Below are 26681 nucleotides of genomic sequence, written 5' to 3' on the forward strand. Positions count from 1 at the left end.
TTTGTCAGAGTTGAAAATCCCTGGTCACAGCAATACGTCGCGGAGAATATTGTAGAAGAACAGCTAATGCTTTTGAAAAGAGACGGGTGTGGATACTGTTTTTGGTTGTATATTTATTTTTTAAAAAATATTTTGATACTATACAATACTACACTGAAATGTTTAAATGTTTCTTTGATTGCCCTTTAATCTCCCACAGGAGATTATACAGGAGGCAGCAACGAAAACCATCCCAAGGAAAAGGAAATGCAAGAAAGCAAAATGGCTATCCAACGAGGCCTTACAAATAGCGGAGGAGAGGAGGCAAGCAAAATGCAAGGGAGATAGGGAAAGATACAGGAAACTGAATGCAGATTTCCAAAAAACAGCAAGGAGAGACAAGAGGGTCTTCTTAAATGAGCAATGCAAAGAAATAGAGGAAAACAATAGAATGGGGAAAACCAGAGATCTGTTCAAGAAAATTGGAGATATGAAAGGAACATTTCGTACAAAGATTACCATAATCAAGGACAAAAGTGGTAAGGACCTAACAGAAGCAGAAGACATCAAGAAGAGGTGGCAAGAATACACAGAGGAATTATACCAGAAAGATATGGAGGTCTCATACACCCCAGGTAGTGTGGTTGCTGACCTTGAGCCAGACATCTTGGAGAGTGAAGTCAAATGGGCCTTAGAAAGCATTGCTAATAACAAGGCCAGTGGAAGTGATTATATTCCAGCTGAACTGTTTAAAATTTTAAAAGATGATGCTGTTAAGGTGCTACACCCAATATGCCAGCAAGTTTGGAAAACTCAGCAATGGCCAGAGGATTGGAGAAGATCAGTCTACATCCCAATTCCAAAGAAGGGCAGTGCCAAAGAATGCTGCAACTACCGCACAATTGCGCTCATTTCACACGCTAGCAAGGTTATGCTTAAAATTCTACAAGGCAGGCTTAGGCAGTATGTGGACCGAGAACTCCCAGAAGTGCAAGCTGGATTTCGAAAGGGCAGAGGAACCAGAGACCAAATAGCAAACATGCGCTGGATTATGGAGAAAGCTAGAGAGTTCCAGAAAAACGTCTACTTCTGCTTCATTGACTATGCAAAAGCCTTTGACTGTGTCGACCACAGCAAACTATGGCAAGTTCTTAAAGAAATGGGAGTGCCTGATCACCTCATCTGTCTCCTGAGAAATCTCTATGTGGGACAAGAAGCTACAGTTAGAACTGGATATGGAACAACTGATTGGTTCAAAATTGGGAAAGGAGTACGACAAGGTTGTATATTGTCTCCCTGCTTATTTAACTTATATGCAGAATTCATCATGCGAAAGGCTGGACTAGATGAATCCCGAGCCGGAATTAAGATTGCTGGAAGAAATATCTTTTTTTTTAAAAAAAAAATATTTTTATTAATTTTCCAATTAAAACCAATTATATCACATTCAATATTTCAAATTATACACATATATATATCAATCAGACCGAATGTTATGCCAAATCATCTAAAGAATTTTTTATTTGGGTTCCCATGCTTCAAGAAATTGGGAATTCCTCGCAACTGTCCACTGCCGTCTTTTTTCTAAAGTTCAAATCGTCCTTCAAGTTCATAATAATCCAGATCTTCCCCTTACAGTCACATAGATGTTTTCCACTTTCACGATTGTTTCCCAGCTGCTGATATAAATATCAAACAAAGTCTCACAGATGTTCTTTCTCCTGTGTGAGTTAATCAGTCCAGCCTCCCCATAAATCTTCTTAATGGAGCTCCTGTTGCGTTGAAGCAATTCGAAGTAGCGCCATCTTAAAAAGCTCAAATCACTTTCGCTTTCCTCTCATGGCCATGAAAATTTACGATCATTATAGAATTTACAGCTTTTCCAGGCAGGAGACCCAAACATCAAACCATAGACTCTTGGTAAATTAATGGATCTCCTTGCCCTATAGCTGAACTTAGCTTCAGGTCGCTGCTCCAATTTAAAGTGCGTCACAGCTCATAAATCCTCCGAACGCATTCAGAACTCCTTCCGTCCGACTAGGGGGGGGCTTTTCTCATCGGCAACTCCACATCTTTAAAAAAATATGCTCAGTAACAACAGTTATAAGGTTCAACTCACACAGTCTTTTGCTTCTCTTTCACTCCAAACAAGCCAGGACATCGCGTCCGGGAAGGTACGAGGCAACAATATGAAGAAAAAAAATAAAATAAAAACTCACTCCCCTTATCGCTCCGTCCCCATCAATCCTTCTTCCAGATGCAGTACAATCTTTGACTCCTCTCACTCGGCAGCATAAATTTCTCAGCAGTAAACAGCGCTTCTTTCCCTCCTTCTGAAGTATGTCCATAGATTTAAGCCTAATTATCTTCTTTAACCATGGAAATCCCCGCCATGCAGATTAGCGTCCGGGAGTCCTGGCCCTTGTAAGTGCTCAGCCCAAGCTCCCCCCACTCCAAAAACAGTCGGAGTGGGTCTGGGGGCATCGCGGGCCAGCGGCCCCTCTCCGTAACCCCCGGAGAGGGTAGGGGGTTGCCATTTACTCCCCTAGCAACCGCCAAATTCCTTACAAAGGTCAGAGAGATGGAAAACAGGTCCGCCATTCCTGCAGGCGGAAACCGGAACCTTGCTGGAAGAAATATCAACAACCTCAGATATGCAGATGACACAACCTTGATGGCAGAAAGTGAGGAGGAATTAAAGAACCTTTTAATGAGGGTGAAAGAGGAGAGCGCAAAATATGGTCTGAAGCTCAACATCAAAAAAACCAAGATCATGGCCACTGGTCCCATCACCTCCTGGCAAATAGAAGGGGAAGAAATGGAGGCAGTGAGAGATTTTACTTTCTTGGGCTCCTTGATCACTGCAGATGGTGACAGCAGTCACGAAATTAAAAGACGCCTGCTTCTTGGGAGAAAAGCAATGACAAACCTAGACAGCATCTTAAAAAGCAGAGACATCACTTTGCCGACAAAGGTCCGTATAGTTAAAGCTATGGTTTTCCCAGTAGTGATGTATGGAAGTGAGAGCTGGACCATAAAGAAGGCTGATCGTCGAAGAATTGATGCTTTTGAATTATGGTGCTGGAGGAGACTCTTGAGAGTCCCATGGACTGCTAGAAGATCAAACCTATCCATTCTTAAGGAAATCAGCCCTGAGTGCTCCCTGGAAGGACAGATCGTGAAGCTGAGGCTCCAATACTTTGGCCACCTCATGAGAAGAGAAGAATCCTTGGAAAAGACCCTGATGTTGGGAAAGATTGAGGGCACTAGGAGAAGGGGACGACAGAGGACAAGATGGTTGGACAGTGTTCTCGAAGCTACGAACATGAGTTTGACCAAACTGCGGGAGGCAGTGCAAGACAGGAGTGCCTGGCGTGCTATGGTCCATGGGGTCACGAAGAGTCGGACACGACTAAACGACTAAACAACAACGAATCTCCCCACAACACTTGCCATCTTCTCCTGCCATGCCAGTGTGCTATGCCACCCACACCTTTTGAGAACCACTGACCTAAAGCAAATTGCATGGGACCAAGGGTTTCTCAGCTCAGAATCGTGCAGTCCAGTGGTTTTGTTGTTGTTTAGTTGTCTTAGTCGTTTCAACTCTCTGTGACCCCATGAAACAGAGCATGCCTTGGAAACGCTCACTTTCTTCTCAAAGTTTCCCCTTCCCCATGGAATTCAAGGGGACTTTTCACCTAACTAAGGACCTATAGGAAGGGCTGGGCAAGGACAGATGCTGTTGGATTCCAGCACTCAGCTGTCCCAGCTGCCATGGACAAAGGTCAAGGATTATGGGACAAGGTCAAGACATTGGATTCTTATCTCATTATACATGATAAAGCTATCTTTAGCCATCTCACCCCTTGCTTTTTCCTGCAAGACCAATCGCAGTCGTTAACAGTCGTCAACAGGTTTACCACTCCTATCAGCCAATCACCCTTTCCCACCACCCTTTTGAGTAATACCCCTCCCCACCCTCTGACCCAGGTGGCGCTGTGGGTTAAACCACAGAGTCTAGGGCTTGCTGATCAGAAGGTCGGTGGTTCGAATCCCTGCAATCAGGTGAGCTCCTGTTGCTCGGTCCCAGCTCCTGCCCACCTAGCAGTTCGAAAGCACATCAAAGTGCAAGTAGATAAATAGGGACCGCTCCGGCGGGAAGGTAAACAGCGTTTCCGTGCGCTGGTCTGGTTCGCCAGAAGCAGCTTTGTCATGCTGGCCACATGACCCAGAAGCTGTCTGCGGACAAACGCCGGCTCCCTCGGCCTATAGAGCGAGATGAGCGCCGCAACCCCAGAGTCGGACACGACTGGACCTGATGGTCAGGGGCTCCTTTACCTTTACCTTTACCCTCTGACTATACATAAGAGTCTGGTGACTTCTGTTTCAGTGTATCTGAAGAAGTGTGCATGCACACAAAAGCTCATACCAATGACAAACTTAGTTGGTCTCTAAGGTGCTACTGGAAGGAATTTTTTATTTTATTTTTTGTAAGGATTATGGGAGTTGTGGTTCAAGGGCATTTGGGGGGGGCACAAGGCAAGCCCCCATCCCTGGCCTACAGGATTGCCCACCTTGTTGCGTGCTTTGCCTGCTTTGCCCGGCCTGGCCACTGCAAACTTAATACAGCTGGTTCCCCAGTGTTTAAATACCAACAGGAGAGGTACCAACACTCAGTCCTCCTTGGACATTCCAATCCATCCTTTGCTGTAAATCCCAGATGTGTGGTGGAAGGTGGAAGGAGTTAGGGGTAGCTATCTTGAGGGGGGAAACCCCTCTGCACATATCAAGACACAGCTCTCTAATGTTTCTAAAGGTGTTTGGGCTCAGCCTTGCATGTCTCAAAGCTGCATGTAGTGTTTTTTACATTTTTGAAGCACTTCACTAGCACTAGCCCAGTTGCTGGCACCTGTCTGTCCCAATAGACTATGCTGTGCGCCTCAGGGGGTGGTGGAGTCAAACCGCTGCATTAGCAGCACCTCTCTGGGGCACAAGCAGTGTGTATGGAGGTCCCTGTGTGTGTGTGTAAAATTTTCCATTACACTGTGTGTCACATTCATTGAATACCGTGGTACCTCGCTAGACAAATGCCTCACAAGACGAATTTTTCACCAAGACGAAGTTTCCTATGGCACGCTTTGCAAGACAATTTTTTCCCGTCCCATAAGGTGCCTTGCAAGATGATTTTTAAAAAATTCGTCTTGCGAGGTACCCTATGGGAAACCGCACTTCAATGCATTCCTTTGGGAGCCGCTTTGCAAAACGAATTTTTCGCTATACGAAGCGACTCACGGGGCGAATTAAATTCGTCTTGCGAGGCACCACTGTATAACCGTACATTCAATCACTGACTTCCCTCCCCCCCTTTCCATGGTTCCATTTATTTGTCCATTAAAACTGCATATTTTAATTTTCTCAATATATTCATATTTCTCCCTTCCCCTTGTATCTTCTATACTTTGAACTGCTGAATTTACATTAACCCTGCTGACGCGATACGTATTTAACGTAAGCCGTCAGATATTCTGCAAACATTTCCCACTCTCCCTTAAATACTCCCTGATCTCTTATTCCACTAGTTAAATTTGCTAATTCTACATATTCGGTTAATTTCATCTGCCACTCCTCCTTTGTTGGTATTACTCGCTCTTTCCATTTCTGAGCATATACCATTCGGGCTGCCATAATTGCCCAGAGAAACAAGTTCCTTTGATCTGTGGGGACCTGCATTTCAAATATTTCTAACAAAAAAGGTTTCTGGTCTTTTTATAAAAGCTTTCTTGAACATTTTTTCCCCCATTTCATTATATATCATCTCAAAGAAATGCTTCACAAATTTCCATGTGCACCACAGTGGGGAGGACTTAGGCTGCCCAGGCAAGTAGACCCCCCCCCCTTCAGCCTCTCTTATGTGGTCCAAAGGAAAGTAGAGCAATACATTTGGCACCAGCTTGGTGACAGGGAGCTGCTGGAAGGAGGCGTACAAGGCGCCATCTAACCGCCTTAGGGACTCCACTCTGAATTTGTGTAGGACAGGGGTTCCCAAACTAAGGCCCGGGGGCCGGATGCGGCCCAATCACCTTCTAAATCCAGCCCGCGGACGGTCCAGGAATCAACATGTTTTTACATGAGTAGAATGTGCCCTCTTATATAAAATGCATCTCTGGGTTATTTGTGGGACATAGGAATTCGTTCATATTTTTTTTCAAAATATAGTCCGGCCCCCCCACAAGGTGTAAGGGACAGTGGACCGGCCCCCTGCTGAAAAGGTTTGCTAACCCCTGGTGTAGGGTTTATTCCTTAGTCTTGTTGTTGTTGTTGTTTAGTCATTTAGTCGTGTCCGACTCTTCGTGACCCCATGGACCATAGCACGCCAGACACTCCTGTCTTCCACTGCCTCCCGCAGTTTGGTCAAACTCATGTTGGTAGCTTCGAGAACACTGTCCAACCATCTCGTCCTCTGCCGTCCCCTTCTCCTTGTGCCCTCCATCTTTCCCAACATCAGGGTCTTTTCCAGGGAGTCTTCTCTTCTCATGAGGTGGCCAAAGTATTGGAGCCTCAGCTTCACGATCTGTCCTTCCAGTGAGCACTCAGGGCTGATTTCCTTCAGAATGGGTAGGTTTGATCTTCTTGCAGTCCATGGGACTCTCAAGAGTCTCCTCCAGCACCATAATTCAAAAGCATAAATTCTTCGCTGATCAGCCTTCTTTATGGTCCAGCTCTCACTTCCATACATCACTACTGGAAAACCATAGCTTTAACTATACGGACCTTTGTAGGCAAGGTGATGTCTCTGCTTTTTATGATGCTATCTAGGTTTGTCATTGCTTTTCTCCCAAGAAGCAGGCGTCTTTTAATTTCGTGACTGCTGTCACCATCTGCAGTGATCAAGGAGCCTAAGAAAGTAAAATCTCTCACTGCCTCCATTTCTTCCCCTTCTATTTGCCAGGAGGAGATGGGAGCAGTGGCCATGATCTTGGGGTTTTTTTGATGTTGAGCTTCAGACCACATTTTGCGCTCTCCTCTTTCACCCTCATTAAAAGGTTCTTTAATTCTGCCTCACTTTCTGCCATCAAGGTTGTGTCATCTGCATATCTGAGGTTGTTGATATTTCTTCTTCTTAGTCTTATCTTCTCCCAAAGATATCCTGCAAGGCAGTAAACGTGTAGGATCAGAGTTTTCCTTCTCCTAGGTGGGCTACATTCTCAGGTTGACGAGCCCCAACTGCCCTTCCCTTCCCTCTAGTCTACAGCATGTGCAGAAACCACCTTCTTGAGTGATGGACCCACTATTGGTCTCATCTGCTCAATCCACCAGAACCTGTCTTTGCATGCAAGGGAAGTCCCTAACTCTCCAGCTACCCTCACCTGGTTTAGCCAGCCAGTGGAAGCCATTCCTGGGGTGTAGCTGCTATTGCATGCTGACGGCTTCTAGGAGCCACAGGTGAGAGCAGAGTGCAAGGTGGGGACCAAAGGTGGACAAACTGCCCCAGAAGGAGTACAACATGTCTACCACCAAATATATACTACTCCTCCCCTAACACCCCTAAACCTCTAAACTAAACTACTAAACTAAACCACTGAGTCTCTTGGGTTTGCTGATTGGAAGGTTGGCGGTTCGAATCCTTGCGATGGGGTGAGCTCCCATTGCTCTGTCCCAGCTCCTGCCAAGCTAGCAGCTCGAAAGCACACCAGTGCAAGTAGATAAATAGGTACCACTGCGGCTGGAAGGTAAACGGTGCTTCCGTGTGCTCTGGCTCTTGCCACAGTCCTCAATGCACCAGTAGCGGTTTAGTCATGTTGCCCTGGAAAACTGTCTGTGGACAGTTCCCTCGGCCTGAAAGCGAGATGAGCGCCCCAACCCCATAGTCGCCTTTGACTGGACTTAACCATCCAGGGGTCCTTTACCTTTACCTTTATATTCCCCACTAGTCCAGTAATCCCTTTTTATTCATGCTTTTTTGTAAACTGCTTTGAGGGTTCCCCCCTCTACAATCAAACAGCATATAACTTTTAGGAAATAAGCAATCAAGTAAATAAATAAAGCAGGCCAGTGTTGTTATGATGTCCATATTGCAGACGGGAGGCTGAGAGAGAGCAGCGTGCTTAGCCTCCAGAGTTTTCAGCAGTAGGAGGGCGAGCCATTCCACTTTAGCAGCTCATATATGTACACAGCCCCTTCATGGATCAATGCCTTGTCGTGGCGAAGGGGCTTGAATAACTCGGAGAAGCTATGAGCTATGCCATGCAGGGCCACCCAAGATGGACAGGTCATAGTGGAGAGTTTTGACTAAACGTGATCCACCTGGAGAAGGAACTGGCAAGCCACTCCAGTATCCCTGCCAAGAAAACTCCATGGACAAAGACAACAGGCATATAAAAGTTATGACGCTGGAAGATGAGTCCCTCAGGTCGGAAGGCGTCCAACATGCTACTGAGGAAGAGCGGAGGACAAGTACAAGTAGATTCAGAGCTGATGAAGCGGCTGGGCCAAAGCCGAAAGGATGCTCAGTTGCGGATATGCCTGGAAGCGAAAGGAAAGTCCGATGCTGTAAAGAAAAATATTGCATAGGAACCTGGAATGTAAGAACCATGAGTGGAGGTAAGCTGGATGTGGTCAAAAATGAGATGACAAGAATAAATATCGACATCCTGGGCATCAGTGAACTAAAATGGAAGGGAATGGGCGAATTCAGTTCGGGTGACTATCATATCTACTACTGTGGGCAAGAATCCTGTAGCAGAAATGGAGAGGCCCTCATAGTCAACAAAAGAGTGGCAAAAGCTGTAATGGGATGCAATCTCAAAAATGACAGAATGATCTCGATACGAATCCAAGGCAGACCTTTTAACATCACAGTAATCCAAGTTTATGCACCAACTACCGGTGCTGAAGAAAGTGAAATTGACCAATTCTATGAAGACCTACAACAACTTCTAGAAATGACACCAAAGAAGGATGTTCTTCTCATTACAGGGGATTGGAATGCTAAAGTAGGGAATCAAGAGATAAAAGGAACAACTGGCAAGTTTGGCCTTGGAGTTCAAAATGAAGCAGGGCAAAGGCTAATAGAGTTCTGTCAAGAGAACAAGCTGGTCATCACAAACACTCTCTTCCAACAACACAAGAGACGACTCTACACATGGATATCACCAAATGGGCAGCATCGAAATCAGATTGATTATATTCTCTGCAGCCAAAGATGGAGAAGCTCTATACAGTCAGCAAAAACAAGACCTGGAGCTGACTGTAACTCAGATCATCAGCTTCTTATAGCAAAATTCCAGCTTAAACTGAAGAAAGTAGGAAAAAGCACTGGGCCAGTAAGATACAATCTGAATCAAATCCCTTATGAATACACAGTGGAAGTGAGGAACAGGTTTAAGGATTTAGATTTGGTGGACAGAGTGCCTGAAGAACTATGGATGGAGGCTCGTAACATTATACAGGAGGCAGCAACGAAAACCATCCCAAGGAAAAGGAAATGCAAGAAAGCAAAATGGCTATCCAACGAGGCCTTACAAATAGCGGAGGAGAGGAGGCAAGCAAAATGCAAGGGAGATAGGGAAAGATACAGGAAACTGAATGCAGATTTCCAAAAAACAGCAAGGAGAGACAAGAGGGTCTTCTTAAATGAGCAATGCAAAGAAATAGAGGAAAACAATAGAATGGGGAAAACCAGAGATCTGTTCAAGAAAATTGGAGATATGAAAGGAACATTTTGTACAAAGATTACCATAATCAAGGACAAAAGTGGTAAGGACCTAACAGAAGCAGAAGACATCAAGAAGAGGTGGCAGGAATACACAGAGGAATTATACCAGAAAGATATGGAGGTCTCGTACACCCCAGGTAGTGTGGTTGCTGACCTTGAGCCAGACATCTTGGAGAGTGAAGTCAAATGGGCCTTAGAAAGCACTGCTAATAACAAGGCCAGTGGAAGTGATGATATTCCAGCTGAACTATTTAAAATTTTAAAAGATGATGCTGTTAAGGTGCTACACCCAATATGCCAGCAAGTTTGGAAAACTCAGCAATGGCCAGAGGATTGGAGAAGATCAGTCTACATCCCAATTCCAAAGAAGGGCAGTGCCAAAGAATGCTCCAACTACCGCACAATTGCGCTCATTTCACACGCTAGCAAGGTTATGCTTAAAATTCTACAAGGCAGGCTTAGGCAGTATGTGGACCGAGAACTCCCAGAAGTGCAAGCTGGATTTCGAAAGGGCAGAGGAACCAGAGACCAAATAGCAAACATGCGCTGGATTATGGAGAAAGCTAGAGAGTTCCAGAAAAACGTCTACTTCTGCTTCATTGACTATGCAAAAGCCTTCGACTGTGTCGACCACAGCAAACTATGGCAAGTTCTTAAAGAAATGGGAGTGCCTGATCACCTCATCTGTCTCCTGAGAAATCTCTATGTGGGACAAGAAGCTACAGTTAGAACTGGATATGGAACAACTGATTGGTTCAAAATTGGGAAAGGAGTACGACAAGGTTGTATATTGTCTCCCTGCTTATTTAACTTATATGCAGAATTCATCATGCGAAAGGCTGGACTAGATGAATCCCAAGCCGGAATTAAGATTGCCGGAAGAAATATCAACAACCTCAGATATGCAGATGACACAACCTTGATGGCAGAAAGCGAGGAGGAATTAAAGAACCTTTTAATGAGGGTGAAAGAGGAGAGCGCAAAATATGGTCTGAAGCTCAACATCAAAAAAACCAAGATCATGGCCACTGGTCCCATCACCTCCTGGCAAATAGAAGGGGAAGAAATGGAGGCAGTGAGAGATTTTACTTTCTTGGGCTCCTTGATCACTGCAGATGGTGACAGCAGTCACGAAATTAAAAGACGCCTGCTTCTTGGGAGAAAAGCAATGACAAACCTAGACAGCATCTTAAAAAGCAGAGACATCACTTTGCCGACAAAGGTCCGTATAGTTAAAGCTATGGTTTTCCCAGTAGTGATGTATGGAAGTGAGAGCTGGACCATAAAGAAGGCTGATCGTCGAAGAATTGATGCTTTTGAATTATGGTGCTGGAGGAGACTCTTGAGAGTCCCATGGACTGCTAGAAGATCAAACCTATCCATTCTTAAGGAAATCAGCCCTGAGTGCTCCCTGGAAGGACAGATCGTGAAGCTGAGGCTCCAATACTTTGGCCACCTCATGAGAAGAGAAGAATCCTTGGAAAAGACCCTGATGTTGGGAAAGATGGAGGGCACTAGGAGAAGGGGACGACAGAGGACGAGATGGTTGGACAGTGTTCTCGAAGCTACGAACATGAGTTTGACCAAACTGCGGGAGGCAGTGCAAGACAGGAGTGCCTGGCGTGCTATGGTCCATGGGGTCACGAAGAGTCGGACACGACTAAACGACTAAACAACAACAACATATGTACACAGAGCATGGATTCCCTTTGTACCTTCTTCCTTCCGCCTCCTATGCCATAGAGAGTTCTCTCCCACCCAGCCCCCATTTGTCAGTCTGGCATGTTCTTCAGGCTCATTCACACATGCAAATTCAGTTGACTTGATGGCTGTATGTGTGAATGAGTCATTGCAGACGTAACACCACCATTTTCAATATTATGCAGTGACTTGGGGCTCATCTTGTACTTCCATTAATTCTCTGTTATCCATAGGACATGTTCCTTCAAATCACGGCCTGGGCATAACCAGGGTTTTTTTGGGGGGGGGGAGGACTTTATTAGGGGAGGCAGAACCAATGTGATTGATCCGTGAGTTAAATATTTCTATAGTTTTTCTTGATGGGCGAGGACAGCTGTCCCCCTGCCTAGTACGCCCATGTTCCTCACACTTCTCGTTAAATCTCAGTCTGGATTTTATCATGCCTCTGAAAAGGAGAGGGTATGGAAGAATATGGATTGTGAGAGGGGAAAGTGTGCAAATTGAAGTAAAATTTAAGCTGGTTCCTATGAACCCAGAGAAATGGATCCTGACCCAGGGAGAGCCCAAGGATCCAGGCAAGCAGACGAATTTAAGCGTCTCCTGCCCACCAAATAACAGGGACCAAACCAGGACGTACGAAGCAAGGCACTTTTATTTTCGCTGTTGCAACAGGGTCTTTCCTCTCACGCAGGAGAACAAGGAAGGAACCCAAACAAAGGTGTCTTGTCCTTAAAAAGAAATTTGAAATTGGTTTCAGCCCACCCCCCAGAAGCATCATCCATATGTCACAGAAGGGGTGTAGCCCAAGACCCCCCCTCCCTAGATTCATCATAGGTACATCATGAAAGGGGAGGTCTGGTGGCAGTAATCTGAGCATCCTGGACCCTGCCCCCTGCCCCCCAAACCTAATCAACAAAAGAGAGAGATATTTACATTTCCCTGTTTCCCAGCCAAGTTAATCACACCCTTTTGTCTGGCACCCAGGTATCAGGATGCCAGGGATTATCACTTTAATTCCTGAGACAATGAGAAGGTTCCCCCCACCCCCCTTCTTCCTTGCAGAGGAACACCTGGTCAGAGAGAGAGAGTCAAAATGGTGTCAGTCAGGCCTGTCTTCCTGTGCTGCTTCAGACATGTTTCTGTACATTCATGTACATGTTTTATGAACAATTATTTTATTTATATATATATATATATATATATATATATATATATATATATATATCCTCAAAATTCTTATAACAAAAGGCACACTTGTCTTTTAATGTTCTGATGGAAGCCGCCCAGAGTGGCTGGGGAAGCCCTGCCAGATGGGCGGGGTATAAATATATTATTATTATTATTATTATTATTATTATTATTATTATTATTATTATTATTTGGAGGAGACTGTCGCATGGACAATGGAGAATTAATGGAGAGGCAGGAGGCTCGCTATCCACATTAAATGTCAGTGCTCACCCACTGTCATTCAAGTTATCATACATTGCAGAAGTGTGAGCTGCTGTTTATCAGGGGTGAACTTTGGGCTCTCAAATTTCAGCAGCATCCTGTGCGATGCTAAAATTTGGCGCCTCCTACCTCTCACACTCCATTCTACATCATTGTTGCGGCGCCTCCTGCGGTGCCGGCACCCAGTGTGGCTGAACCAGTCATGCTACCCTAAAACCGCCTCTACCCTGGGATCATGCAATATCTAAGGGCTGATTCACACACATGACCATCACTTTGTGATGGCAGATATCCTAGGAGACCCTCATGGTCCCTTCCAACAATTCTATTATCATATGTGGCGACTTTCATGTGTGAATGATCCACCAGAGATCGTGCCAGGCAGGGGTTTTCAGTACATCTCACCTGATGACGTGGGTGGCGCTGTGGTCTTCTAAACCACTGAGCCTCTTGGGCTTGCCAATCAGAAGGTCAGTGGTTTGAATCTCTGTGACGGGGTGAGCTCCCGTTGCTCTGTCCCAGCTCCTGCCAACCTAGCAGTTTGAAAGCATACCAGTGCAAGTAGATAAATAGGTACCGCTGCCATGGGAAGGTAAATGGCATTTCCGTGCACGCTGGCTTCTGTCACGGTGTTCCGTTGCACCAGAAGCGGTTTAGTCATGCTGGCCACATGACCCGGAAAGCTGTCTGTGGGCAAACGCTGGCTCCCTTGGCCTGAAAGCAAGATGAGCACCCCATAGTTGCCTTTGACTAGACTTAACTGTCCATGGGTCCTTTACCTTTACCTTTTTACCTGATGTCACACCAGTGGCGGACCTACATTTTGGGGGCTCTGAAGCTTGAACTGTTATGGGGGGCGCTTTGCAACCAGCAACGAGTTACCATATCTTCTTCAATGGGGTTGCTCCATGACAGATCACCACATTTATTATTATTATTATTAAAAACTGCATCTCAGATTTTGATTAAGACTGCTGTGCTGGATTATCTCACGTGTCCAAGTTATTGGTGGAAACAAAAATTTGCTATGCCTTGTAGTTTTCGAGTCGTGTCTACAATACGCAACAATTTAAACCAATGTGGACTAAAGTGGGCACCCCTCTGAGGTTAGAGTCCCTGAAGCTTAATCTTCATCAGTTTCACAGTAGATCAGACCCTTTGCGTCACATGAAGCCAAAGAAGGTTTCTCTAGTGGAGGCAGCACACACTGTCACCTTACAGAAATCAAGTGCTGTGTGTTGAGCCGATGAAAGATTGTACTGCGTACCTACACATGTGAACCTACACAGCCCTGTGTTCTATACAGCACCAAGCACATTTGCCAGCACTGAATACAGTGTGGCCAATTTGCCTCTCAGGATGCCAAGAAGCTCTGCCCCTACCCTAAATAAGAGTGGCAGAAACACAAGCAACTGTGTGAACCTTATCAAGGGAAGACCAGGTACTCTCCAGCCCAGGAAGAATCCACCTTCTAATAGTGCCATGCCTCTGGCATACAGCTATATGACTAACATCCTATATCAGTGGTTCTCAAACTTTACCTTGGTTTCTGTTTCAAGTGTATCTGAAGAAGCGTGCATGCACACGAAAGCTCATACCAAAATAAAAACTTAGTTGGTCTTTAAGGTGCTACTGAAGGAATTTTGTTATTTTACCTTAGGGGGGGCACACTTTCAGAATAAAAAATTGCTTGTGCCATACTAAATGCTTTTTTAAAAATAAGATGTTGGTAAACAAAAAAGAAACAACTTCTAGAAGTGCTTGATTTGTAACATAGAACACAACTACTTTATAATATAACCATGGGACAGTTACGTAAGGACTTGAGTCACCCCCAAAATGTAATTATGAACAAGGCTTTTCCATATGTACTTTGAGTATGTATACAAACTCCATGAGAGGTGTGAGCTTTTGCCAGGTAATCTCATTTATATGAGGTCTGATGAGACAAATTCTCATCTCCTCATCGACACCAAGAAGTATTTCCCTTTTCTGATGTTTCATATTTGTCAGAGTTGAAAATCCCTGTTCACATTAATATGTTGAGGAGAACTGTAGAAGAATAGCCGATGAATCTGAAGAGAGGTGTGGATGCTGTTTCTGGTTGTATGTCCAAGAAAAATTATTTGGGTGCTATTCTATAGTACACAGAAATGTTCAAATGTTTCTTTGATTGTCCTTGCCACACTTGCCATCCTGGGAGAACCACTATCCTACTGTATATCCTTTTTAATGTGTTTGCGGTATGAGGGGGTGATTGGTTTATTTTGTTCTTGTTTCTTGTCTTTATTATGCATTCGGTGTTTTTATCTCATATTCTCAAGTTGTGAACCGCCCTGAGACCTACAGGTGAAGGGCGGCATACAAATTTAATAAATAACACAAGCTATTTGTAGGCCGCTTTCTCTCTCCGCAGCTCCATACCAGCTATGGAGTGGAGAACCCGGGGAGAATGAGCTGCGCTTTGTACTTTGTTTAGTCATTTAGTCGTGTCCGACTCTTCGTGACCCCATGGACCAGAGCACGCCAGACACTCTTGTCTTCCACTGCCTCCCGCAGTTTGGTAGCTTCGAGAACACTGTCCAACCATCTTGTCCTCTGTCGTCCCCTTCTCCTTGTGCCCTCCATCTTTCCCAAAATCAGGGTCTTTTCCAGGAAGTCTTCTCTTCTCATAAGGTGGCTAAAGTCTTGGAGCCTCAGCTTCAGGATCTGTCCTTCCAGTGAGCACTCAGGGCTGATTTCCTCAAGAATAGATAGGTTTGATTTTCTTGCAGTCCATGGAACTCTCAAGAGTCTCCTCCAGCACCATAATTCAAAAGCATCAATTCTTCGAAGATCAGCCTTCTTTATGGTCCAGCTACGCTAAGACGCCCCAACTCGGCTGAAGTCCCCTCTAAAGTTCCCAGCCCAGCAGCCTCGACGGCCCACGGCTCGCGCGCAGGAACCCGCCTCCCTCATTCCCCAGAGAGGAAAAAACCCGGGAACCCTCCCCCTCGCCCCCCGCCCAACCTTGGTCCCCTCCCTCTCCTGCAGCACCTGGCTCCGGCGCCCCTCGCATTGGCTGCTAGCGCCCATCAATCAGCGTCGGGCGCTGCTGACATCATGCTGCAGTACAGGGGCTGGGCTGGCTGGGCTGGGCTGGGGCAGTGAAGGCAGCGCGAAGCAGCGAACGGGAGCTGCCCTCCGTCTCCCCTGCGCTCGGTCGGTCCCCCGCGAAGCGAGCGCCTCCTCGACAGCCCGCGCCTGCTGGAGCCGGGGCGGGGTGAGGTGGGGTGGGAGCAGGCGCGAGGGCGAGGCGACCGCCAAGCCACCTCTGCGAGCGGCCGGAGCGCGCGTCCCGCTGGGGTCGTCGTCCAAGATGGGCAGGGGGCAGCCCCTCGCCGCGCTCCCCCTCGTCCTGCTCGTCCTCGCTTGCGCCCTCGGCAACAAAGGTGAGCGCGCGAGAGGGCGTGTGAGCGGGGAAGCTCCTCGACGGCGGGCGAGCAAGAAGTACCAGGGCTCCCCGAGGTGGAGGAGGAGGAGGAGGAAGAGGGAAGGCAGGCGCGCGGGTGGGTGGTTTGCGCCCTCCGCCCGCGCCTCCCCGATCCTAGCCAGCCATCTGGTCCGACCGGGCGCGCAGCTGTTACAGTGGCTCCACTTCCACCCGTCCATCCCTGGGGCTGCGGGGTGTGTGTGTGCAGAGACGGAGCTGGGCAGAGGCTCCCCCCGCCGCCCTCTCGGGGCCCAGCCCAGCCAGCAATCGCCCCTTTGCCGCTGCTCGCTCTCCGTCTTCCCACCAGCTCGCTCCCCTTGCAGCTTCAAGTCCTTTCCTGCTGCACCCACTTGTGTGACTCTCCTGTTTATCTGCCACCCACCCACCCACCTCCCTCCCTCCTTCCCTCGCCTATCCGTTGGCACACGCCCAGCCCATGTTTTCAAGCCCATATCGATTCGAAACGCCATGGGGCTTCTTCTTTAGCTGCCCCCTCTTCTGTGGCTGTTTGCCCATCTCCCCGATGGATGCGCTTCTTCTCTGTACAGCACCCAAGCCAGCCTCCCCATCTCTCCCCGGGTTGCCTCTTTCACAGCCTTAGGTCCTAGTTTGTTCGCCTGTCTGTCGGATTAATTATGGAGAAATCTATAATCTATTTGAGGAGGGTGGGGACAGAGCGGGGGGGGGGAAGCTGCAGAGCTAAACGGGGAGCTGCAGAGCACGGTGCAACAGCTTCAGCATTCGAGGCACGGACCTTGGAAACACGCACACACGCATCTGTGTGTGTGAGAAAGAGGGAGGGAGGTTACAAGATCTGTGGTCGTGGGCACCAGCAACACAAGAAAAAGTCTGGGGGGGGGGGTAGAAAGGTGTGCAAAACTCAGGAAAGGGGAAAAGGCAGAACCTAAACATTTGCGGGTGGGATGGAGGAGATTCTTTGCCATCGCATGCAGCAGAAGGAAGGATGGAGAGTGCTAAGGAGTCTTGATTTCTGTTGCCACTACTCTCCTGCCTCAAACCTTGTGTGTGTGTGAGAGAGGGGGGGAGCTGGGGGGAGCTCTGCAGCAGCATTGGGATTCAGCATGCCTGTTGGTTTTGCAGATCAAGTGGAATAGATATTCTTGCTCTCCCTGATACCCAATTCTGAGCACACGATGCAGCCACGGGTGCCTGGCTTGGCCTCTTCATTGGAATTTCTCAGGGAGGTTCAGAATCCGCCCAAGTCCCCAATTGGAAAAGGAAAAAAAAAAAAAGCCTCTTCTGAAGAAATCACCAAGGGCTCTTCAAGTGGCAGACGGGAAAAGTAAAGGATTTAATCCTCTGCTACCTTGCTTGTTACCCCAGCAACAGGGGTATCTTGCACAGCAGCAAATTCCTGTTTTCTATTGGTGGGGTGGTGGCAAGGGGCAATATATGGGGACTCCAGAACAGGGTGTGAGATCGGAATGTGTGTGTTCCATTTTAGGGTATGCAGGATTGTGGCAAGTCACACAAGCAAGAAATAGCAGCATACTAGCAAGAAAGGGGAAATAGTAGATGTTCTGCTGGGTTTTTGTTTTTTAATACGACAACCTTGAAATCAATTTGGTGAGATGAATATCCTACCTTGCAGACCCCCTGTGGCTTCCTTCCCCATTCTCCAACACACACACACACACAAACACACACACACACGCCAGTATTCCATCCCAGGTTTTGCACATCTATTCTTCCTCGGAGCTGGTATTGAATGCTAGACATGCACAAGAATATAAGTGCAAAAGAACTGCCTTTCTGGATCAAGACCATCCTCTAGGGTCTACTGGTATTTATTTTCCATTGTTGGGAGTAGAGCCTAGTGATGGCCTCCCTCTCCCTCTCCCCCCCCCTCTCTCGTGTTTTGCCCTCAGCCTCTGGTACTCAAAGGCACACTCAAAGCTACCATCACCGGTGATGTGATAGACCTAACCTTATCCTGCTGAATTTGTCCAATGCCATATGCACCAGCTCCTAGGGGCTGAGGCAGTCCCCTCCATGGTTGCTGTTTTTTTGAGGAGGCCGGGGCCCCTCAGTGTTCAGAGGGCGTCCTTGTGATGTCGTGCACACGCAACATCAGGACATCGTGTCTGGCCCCCTCAATCAACTTGAGAAGATGGCACACCTCTGTCCCAGGCTGTTCAAAAGCTGTCAAACAAGGCTGTCCCAATACATTTTGCTGCCTGAGGCAAAGGACTCTGTGGCTCTCCCCTCCTTTGGTTCCATGTAACAAAACTGGACAGGCAACTGAATCTTGTTTCAACACTGGTGGTGGTGCGGCTGCAGCTTCTGCCATACCTCAGGACAGCAGGCTGGCTTGATATGTCTCTGGCGCACAGAGATCTATCGTCCCAACACTTTGCTGGCATCCACCACCACACCCCCAGCATCTGCTGCCTGAGGCAGCAGCCTCCCTCTGCCTTATGGTAGGGCCGAGCCTGTCATCAAAGCTAATGGCTGTTACCACACTACATCTTGTAATGAATTCTGTAAGGAAGGGTGTTCCTTTCTTGCAAACCATGTTCACTAGAGCTCTCCAGTTCTGGTGTTATTATGACAGAGTGGATTTTCTTCTATCTCTTTTTCTCTCCACCCTGCTCAGCATCCCTGGAATTGGCATGGATCCATAGGCAGGCAGTGCCCCATGGGAGACCCTCAGGAGATACGGAGCCATCAGTGGACTTGCATCTGGGCCTGGCTCCATTTGCATGGACTGCTTGCTCCACATGGCAGCTGTGTACATGTCTGCATCCCTTTTTTTTGACCTTGATGGTGCTTTTTTGAGGTGCTGTGGTCATTGCACAAATGGTAACAGCTGTAGATACAGTGCCTGGCTTGGAGGTCGCACAGTTCTCTCACATCAGGATGGCCTTGGTGCCTGGCATAAGGACTGGCCTAAGACGTTTTGCTGGAAAAGCCAAATGGCATTCTCTTTCTTTCTTTGAATAAATTTTATTAGGATTCATAAAGAAAAATGCAAAACTTAATATCATATATATATATATATATATATATTTGTCCAAAACTAAAACAGTGATCTAAATACAATAGAAACAGGTGAAAAGAGAAAGAAAGAAAAGCAGGAAGAAGAGAGAGAGAGGAAGAAGAAGAAGAAGAAGAAGAAGAAGAAGAAGAAGAAGAAGAAGAAGAAGAAGAAGAAGAAGAAGAAGAAGAAAAGAAGAAATAGACGAGATTAAAATAAAGAGAGAGAAATCATAGAATCATAGAGTTGGAAGAGACCACAAGGGCCATCCAGTCCAAACCCCTGCCAAGCAGGAAACACCATCAAAGCATTCTTGACATATGGCTGTCAAGCCTCTGCTTAAAGACCTCCAAAGAAGTATACTCCACCACACTTCTTGGCAGCAAATTCCACTGTCAAACAGCTCTTACTGTCAGGAAGTTCTTCCTAATGTTTAGGTGGAATCTTCTTTCTTGTACTTTGAATCCATTGCTCCGTGTCCGCTTCTCTGGAGCAGCAGAAAACAACCTTTCACCCTCCTCTATATGACATCCTTTTATATATTTGAACATGGCTATCATATCACCCCTTAACCTTCTCTTCTCCAGGCTAAACATACCCTATGCCGTTCCTCATAAGGCATTGTTTCCAGGCCTTTGACCATTTTGGTTGCCCTCCTCTGGACACGTTCCAGCTTGTCAGTATCCTTCTTGAACTGTGGTGCCCAGAACTGGACACAGTACTCCAGGTGAGGTCTGACCAGAGCAGAATATAGTGGTACTATTACTTCCCTTGATTTAGATGCTATACTCCTATTGATGCAGCCCAGAATTGCATTGGCTTTTTTAGCTGCTGCATCACACTGTTGACTCATGTCAAGTTTGTGGTCTACCAGGACTCCTAGATCCTTTTCACATGTACTGCTCTCAAGCCAGGTGTCTCCCATTCTGTATTTGCGGAAATAAAGTTCCACTAATTAGCAATGACTCCACTCTGCCAGGAAGATCACCTTCATAAGTTTCATGCTTTGGTGCTGCAAAAACTCTTCATTTCAGGGAGGTTTAAGCAGATGAAATTATCACTGGATTCAGTGATTCAGGCGTATCAGCCTCCCACTCTAGAAAAGAGGCAAACTTCTTTTTTCTGAATCAATGTCTCAAAATGGCATCCTTATAAGGAACACTTGTGGAAATCCTCAGTAAGCATAAATGGGCTTAGGGCTGACCTGTGACCTTTCACTGCCTGAGGCCAAGGACAGATGATGCCCCTCCCTAGTCCAAGTACAGAACCCAAGTGGCAGAGCCGCTGAATCTCATTTCAACACTGGCAAGAGAACTGTATTTTTCCAGCACACCTTGGGGGCAGTTGGCTAGCTTAGAGATGTGCTGGCCCTCCAGCATCTGCAGCCTGAGGTGGTTGCCACATTTTGTCTAATGGCAGGGCTGGCCCTGTATAAAAACCCAGAGTATTAGGGTCACCACTAATGCCAGTTTCACACCATAAGGCTATGGGGTGGTTCACTGCAAGAACTGGGGAAATACTGAGGAGGGAATATCCCCTAAGGGTAGATGCTTTTGAGACATTGGGCTTGTCGATACTGGAAACAAAATGTGGACCCCCGTCCCTGTGTTGTTCTGGGCATTTCCACCTTTAAATTCAGGTTTTTCCAGTTGGGACTTTCCAGGGATTGAAAACCCCGGCATTTAAATAGGGAAAGGTCTGGGACAACACTGGAATGAGGAGGACATTGTGTAGATGCCCGTACATCAGTGGAGAGACAGGCTGGTGCAAATCCACATTTTGCTGCTGTGTGAATATCTGAATATTCTGAATATCTTCCCAAGGGCTTTATAGCGTTGCTCAGTTGTGAATGGACAGAGCCCTGTTGCCTCTGTGAGGGATGAGCTCGTGAGCTGGGGGGGTCGCAACTAGGCCATTGTGATCTAATCCCAGAGACCCAATTTTACCAGGGATTGGTTGGTGGGGAGGGAGCGTGTTAATTTATAGCAATTCTCCCTTTCTGTATATTCTCTCTTCACCCCCCCCCCAAACCTTCCTCTTGTTTTCCTTGCCCTGGAGGTTGTGTGATAAAGATTAATTTGCTATTTCTGGGCCTGTGACATTTTTCAGAGCCTCCTGCCGGCTGCTGCCTCAATGTTGAGCCTGGACCGGATCCAGCCAACAGGATTAGCGCTTTGGGCAACAAGGAGGGGCCAAGGGGAATATGGCACATGCCAGGGCAGAGCAAGGGATATTGGGACGGGTGGATGATGCATGGAGAAAGCTGAGCTGAGGCTATTTCGGGGGGGGGGTGTATCTTAAGCATAGCTGCCAAGTTATCCCTTTTTTTAAGGGATTTTCCATTATGCTGAATAGGCTTCCTCGCGAGAAAAGGGAAAACTTGGCAGCTATGATCTTAAGGCCTCCGACGTGAATGATAAAAACCTGCTTTTCTCCTTGGGGGTCTCTTAGGCATAACCCTTTAGTCCTCATTTCCAATCAAAACTAGCTAAGGACGACTGCGTTTGCTCTCACGCACCCTTCCCTCAATGTTACTCTTCACTTTTCCTTCTATCCTCTTGTCTGCTGTTGAAACACAGGAGTTGTAAGCTCCTTACAGGCAGGGATCTGATGGTCTGCTTATGAAATTATTGGTTGCATGTGAAATATATCGATGGCACTGCCTAGAATGAGGGTGATGATTTGCGAGTTGCCGAAGGTTCTATTTTTAAGCTTCTTATTGTGTCAAAGCAAACAGATGGGTTTCGGGATTTTTTTTTAATAGATAGCTTTCCGTCATTCCGCAATCATTTTCTCGAAATGCAGGGCAAAAACTCCCAAGCTTCCACATCCTCAACCCCATCAAATAAATGTCAAACCACGAGATTTACGAGATTTCAGGATACTTTATTATTGTTGTTGTTATTGCATCATCAGATGCTTTGAGTAAGGATCTTTCTGGGCAGAATGTTGTTGGCATGGTTGGTTTGTGTGCATATATAGAAATAAAAGGATTAAACAAACAAAAAACATTGTCTAGATGCTGAAAAAGGTTGAGGAGCTGCCCCGTCAAATATTGACAAATCATGATCAACTATCTCTAAAGCTTTTGACATTATGAGAACAATGTAGAACCACCAGTAGGTTTGATACTGACATTAATAATCACTTTAACAAAAATTCCCAAAACGGAACCCTGCTTTTGTAAAATAATGTTGTTAACGTAAAAAAATATATGCCGTGAATTATTTATTTTCATTACATATTTTATTTTACCCCCAAGGTTTATCCCCACAACAACCCTGTTAATTAGGCCAGGCTGAGAGTTTATGTTTGGCTCAGCTTCATCCTAGGGAGGTTCAAGGCCACTCAGCCCCTTCGACAGTGGCCTCTCTCTGTCTATCTATCTATCTATCTATCTATCTATCTATCTATCTATCTATCTATCTATGTATCTATCGCATTTATCTCCCACCTTTTTTCCGCTAAGGAGCTCAAGGTGGTGTACATGCTTCTCCCCACAACAACCTTGTTAGGTAAGTTAGGCTGAGAGGCAGTGACCGGCCCAAGGTCACCCAATGATCTTCATGGCTGAGTGGGGATTTGAACCCTGGACTCCCAGCTCCTAGTTTGGCACTCTAGCCATTGTTGAAATGTGTCCCTGTTTGGAGACACCCGCAGGCATGGCAGGCAGCCATTGGGAGAAGCTGTGCTATGCCTCTTAGTTTGCCTCTGACTGCTACAGGGCGAGGGGACCTTGCTAACACATAGAATCATAGATTTGTAGAGTTGGAAGGGACCCTGAGGAACATCTAGTCCAGCCCCCTGCAATGCAGGAATATGCAGCTATCCCCTAGGATTGAGGATCAAACCTGCAACCTTGGCATGATCAGCATCATGCTCTAACCATCTGAGCTATCTGTGCACTTGACACTATGATAAAATAAAAACTGCAAGGATCCAGACAGTGGCATTCTTGGAACATTGAACAATATTTGATCAGCCGACTGCTGAACATGCCGACCTTAATCCAGAGTCCCTAAATCCAATTAAAGCTAGTTATATCCTCATTTGCAATTAATTTACATCCCGTTGCTTTCCACGGAATGCTCACCCCAATCCCATCCTTGTTTTCTCAGAAGTAAGTCAAACTGTTTCAGTGGAACGTATTACGTTTAATATAGATGGGACTGCACTCACAGCCATTAATAACCTCAGCTGATTTTTTATTTATTTATTTGGGGGGGGGGGTTACTGGGTTCCCCTCAAGTATTTTCTCTGTTCTTGTGAAAAGTAGAACTGTATCCTGAGGAAAAGGTACAAGGACTTGGAAAATCTTCATTGAAAAAATCCTGCGTTAAGCTAGAAGTGTCCAGGGGACAAATTGCTCGAGATAGCTTCTCTGCCATTTGGTCTCATCTTATTTTATATACAAAAGCTGTGGCTCAGGAACGTAGGAACTACAGGGCTATGTGACTTCCTGCATTTACTACAGTCCAGGGTTATTTTTTAATCTTCCTTTTTGAAATAAAAATTTGCAATTGTTCTGATTTAGACCATGAAGCCCTCTGTAATTATAAGGACACATCCTGCTTTCCTGGTACGTTTTATTATTGACTCAGTAAATCATATAGCCAGTGCTTTTTTTTCTGCAGGGACGCAGGGATATGCATACCCCTAAACATTTTGTGAATCTTTGTACTGTACTTTTGTCCATTACAGTAAATTTATTTTCCCCGATTTGAACTATAAAATGGTGATTTCCTTGAGTTAAAATGAGAGTACCTAAACATTATTTTTTTAAAAAAAACACTGCATATAGCTGTATCCTATACTTGGCAATCGTGGCAACTTGACCTTTTTCAAATGAAAAAAAAACACCACCCTCCTTTATTTCTTAAACCTGTTTGTTCTTATTAAAATTCAATTTAAAAAATTGTTGGGAGAATATAAATAAAAGAAAGGTACAAGGAGGATGCAGGGCTGCCAGCAAGGTGGGTGGAAAAACGTGAACATGAACTCGTGCATATACCTGAATGGTTTTATCCCTGCTTACCACCCTTTTTACGCTCCCAAATTTCCCCAGCCAACAAGCACAAGCCATGGATCGAGGCTGAATATCAGGGCATCGTCATGGAGAATGACAACACAGTCCTGCTGAACCCCCCACTCTTTGCTCTGGACAAAGATGCTCCGTTGCGCTACGCAGGTATGTGGTTGAGAGGAAGAAGTGTGGGAGGAAGGTACAAAAAGCAGAATAATGGCATTCTTAGATAATGTTTCCGTGCAGCCTTAGCTGCAGTGAGAGACTTTGTGGTTGTACTGCTGAGTACACTGCATGAAGGCATCATAACTTGCAAGTCACTCGCATATGTTTGCTTTAAATTTATTTAATTCGATCCACACTGCTTAAATTACAATTGTAGTACTTTTTTTTTAAGTGGATGTCAGTTATCCAAGTGTTTTTGTATTCACTGGCTGGCTGGTGGAGGCAGGTTTATGAGAAATTGGGTGTTAGGCTGCCAGTATATTTTTCATTATATGGGACCCAGGTGGTGCTGTGGTTAAACCACTGAGCCTAGGGCTTGCTGATCAGAAGGTCGGCGGTTCGAATCCCTGTGACGGGGTGAGCTCCCGTTGCTTGGTCCCAGCTCCTGCCAACCTAGCAGTTCGAAAGCACGTCAAAATGCAAGTAGATAAATAGGAACCGCTACAGCAGGGTAAATGGCGTTTTCATGTGCTGCTCTGGGTTGCCAGAAGCGGCTTTGTCATGCTGGCCACATGACCTGGAAGCTATACGCCGGCTCCCTCGGCCAATAATGCGAGATGAGCGCGCAACCCCAGAGTCGGTCACGACTGGACCTGATGGTCAGGGGTCCCTTTACCTTTACCTTTTTATATTTTTCATTATATTTGTATAGAGCCAAACTAGATATGTCTTTAAGGCGGAGTGTCACCTTTACATGGTTTCTTGTTTGTTTGTTTGTTTGTTTGTTAACTAAATAGCAGCTGCTGGAGGACCAGCTCCAGGCTGGTATTGCATCTTGGGGAGAGAAGAGATTTAACCCTTTGTCCCCACTTAATAGCCTCATCTGGATTCCACTTCCTTTCCGCACTCTGGTGGCTGTTAGTTAGTTTACCCAAAGCTTACATGCGTGCAAGAGCCAGCCATGCGTTTAACACAATGTCTGTCTTGACCCTAAAAGATCCAAACTGAGGGCTGGATCCAGACTATGCTCCTTGTGCAGCAATTTATGCTCTCTCAAAGCGTTCAAAGAGTTCGACTTTTGCATGCGGAAGGAGTGCCAGAAGGTTAGCAGGAGAATCCTGCATTTGGAGCAGCAAGTAGGGTGGTGAAAGGCAAAGGAGGTCAGGGATATTGCACCTTTCATAGTTGTGTAGGAGAGGGAGTTTTTAATTCCTGCTTCTGTACTACTGTGAAAGGGACAAGACCTGTTTAGCGTATGGCCACCCATGTTTGCCAGACCTCAGGGTTTGATCCAAGGTTTCAGGAGTTTAGCTTCATCTGCTAAATCTCTTGCAGAATGACCGACTGACTCTGGGCTTTACTGCCTCCTTGGGCAGGCATCGCTCCTGAAATCTTAAGGTCCCCTCACTAAGCCCACATTTGCACCATGCATTTAAACCAGGCATAGGCAAACTCTGCCCTCCAGATGTTTTGAGACAACAATTTCCATCATCCCTGACCACTGGTCCTGTTAGCTAGGGATGATGGGAGTTGTAGTCCCAAAACATCTGGAGGGCCGGGTTTGCCTAAGCCTGATTTAAGCTGATATGATACCGCTTTGAACAGCCGTGACTTCCCCCAAAGAGTGCTGGTAGCTCTTGGTGAGAATTGTTAGCCTGACCATACAGTCTTCAGCAGGCTTCCTCAACCTTGGCCCTCCAGGTGTTTTTGGCCTACAACTCCCATGATCCCTAGCTAGCAGGACCAGTGGTCAGGGATGATGGGAATTGTAGTCTCAAAACATCTGGAGGGCCAAGGTTGAGGAAGCCTGGTCTTCAGGGTTGCTGTGAAGAGGGAATGGTTACTAAACCACTCTGAGAATTGTAGCTCAGGGGTTGGAGGAATAAGGGTCTCCCAACATAGAATTGCAGAGTTGGAAGGTCCACAAGGTCGCTCAACCATTGCTACTGTGTCCTTTCTTCTAGCAGATCAAGTTAACCAGGCGACAGCAAAAACTGCAAAAGTTTCATCAGGGGCAATTAGAATAAGATCTATTATTTGATTATTGATGTAAGCCTCCAGAATGCATTTTTTGTATAGCTGAAGTTTTTTACCTCTATCTTCAGTTACACTAGTTACAGGTAGGTAGCCGTGTTGGTCTGAGTCGAAGCAAAATAAAAAAATTCCTTCAGTAGCA

The 26681-nt window shown here is 46.2% G+C and overlaps 1 protein-coding gene across 1 annotated transcript in view; it reads left to right on the plus strand.

Annotated features, from left to right (window-relative positions):
- The first annotated feature begins 16004 nt into the window (after positions 1 to 16004).
- CLSTN3 (calsyntenin 3) overlaps positions 16005 to 26681 on the plus strand; it is a 35528-nt gene continuing 24851 nt past the window's right edge. The window contains exons 1-2 of the mRNA XM_035140952.2: positions 16005 to 16278; positions 24383 to 24505. Coding sequence (XP_034996843.1) covers positions 16206 to 16278; positions 24383 to 24505 — 196 coding nt within the window. The 5' untranslated portion in view covers positions 16005 to 16205. The remainder of the gene's footprint in view (positions 16279 to 24382; positions 24506 to 26681) is intronic.

The sequence above is a fragment of the Zootoca vivipara genome, chromosome 16 (genome assembly GCF_963506605.1).
Source record: "Zootoca vivipara chromosome 16, rZooViv1.1, whole genome shotgun sequence".
In the NCBI taxonomy this organism is placed as follows: Eukaryota; Metazoa; Chordata; class Lepidosauria; order Squamata; family Lacertidae; genus Zootoca; species Zootoca vivipara.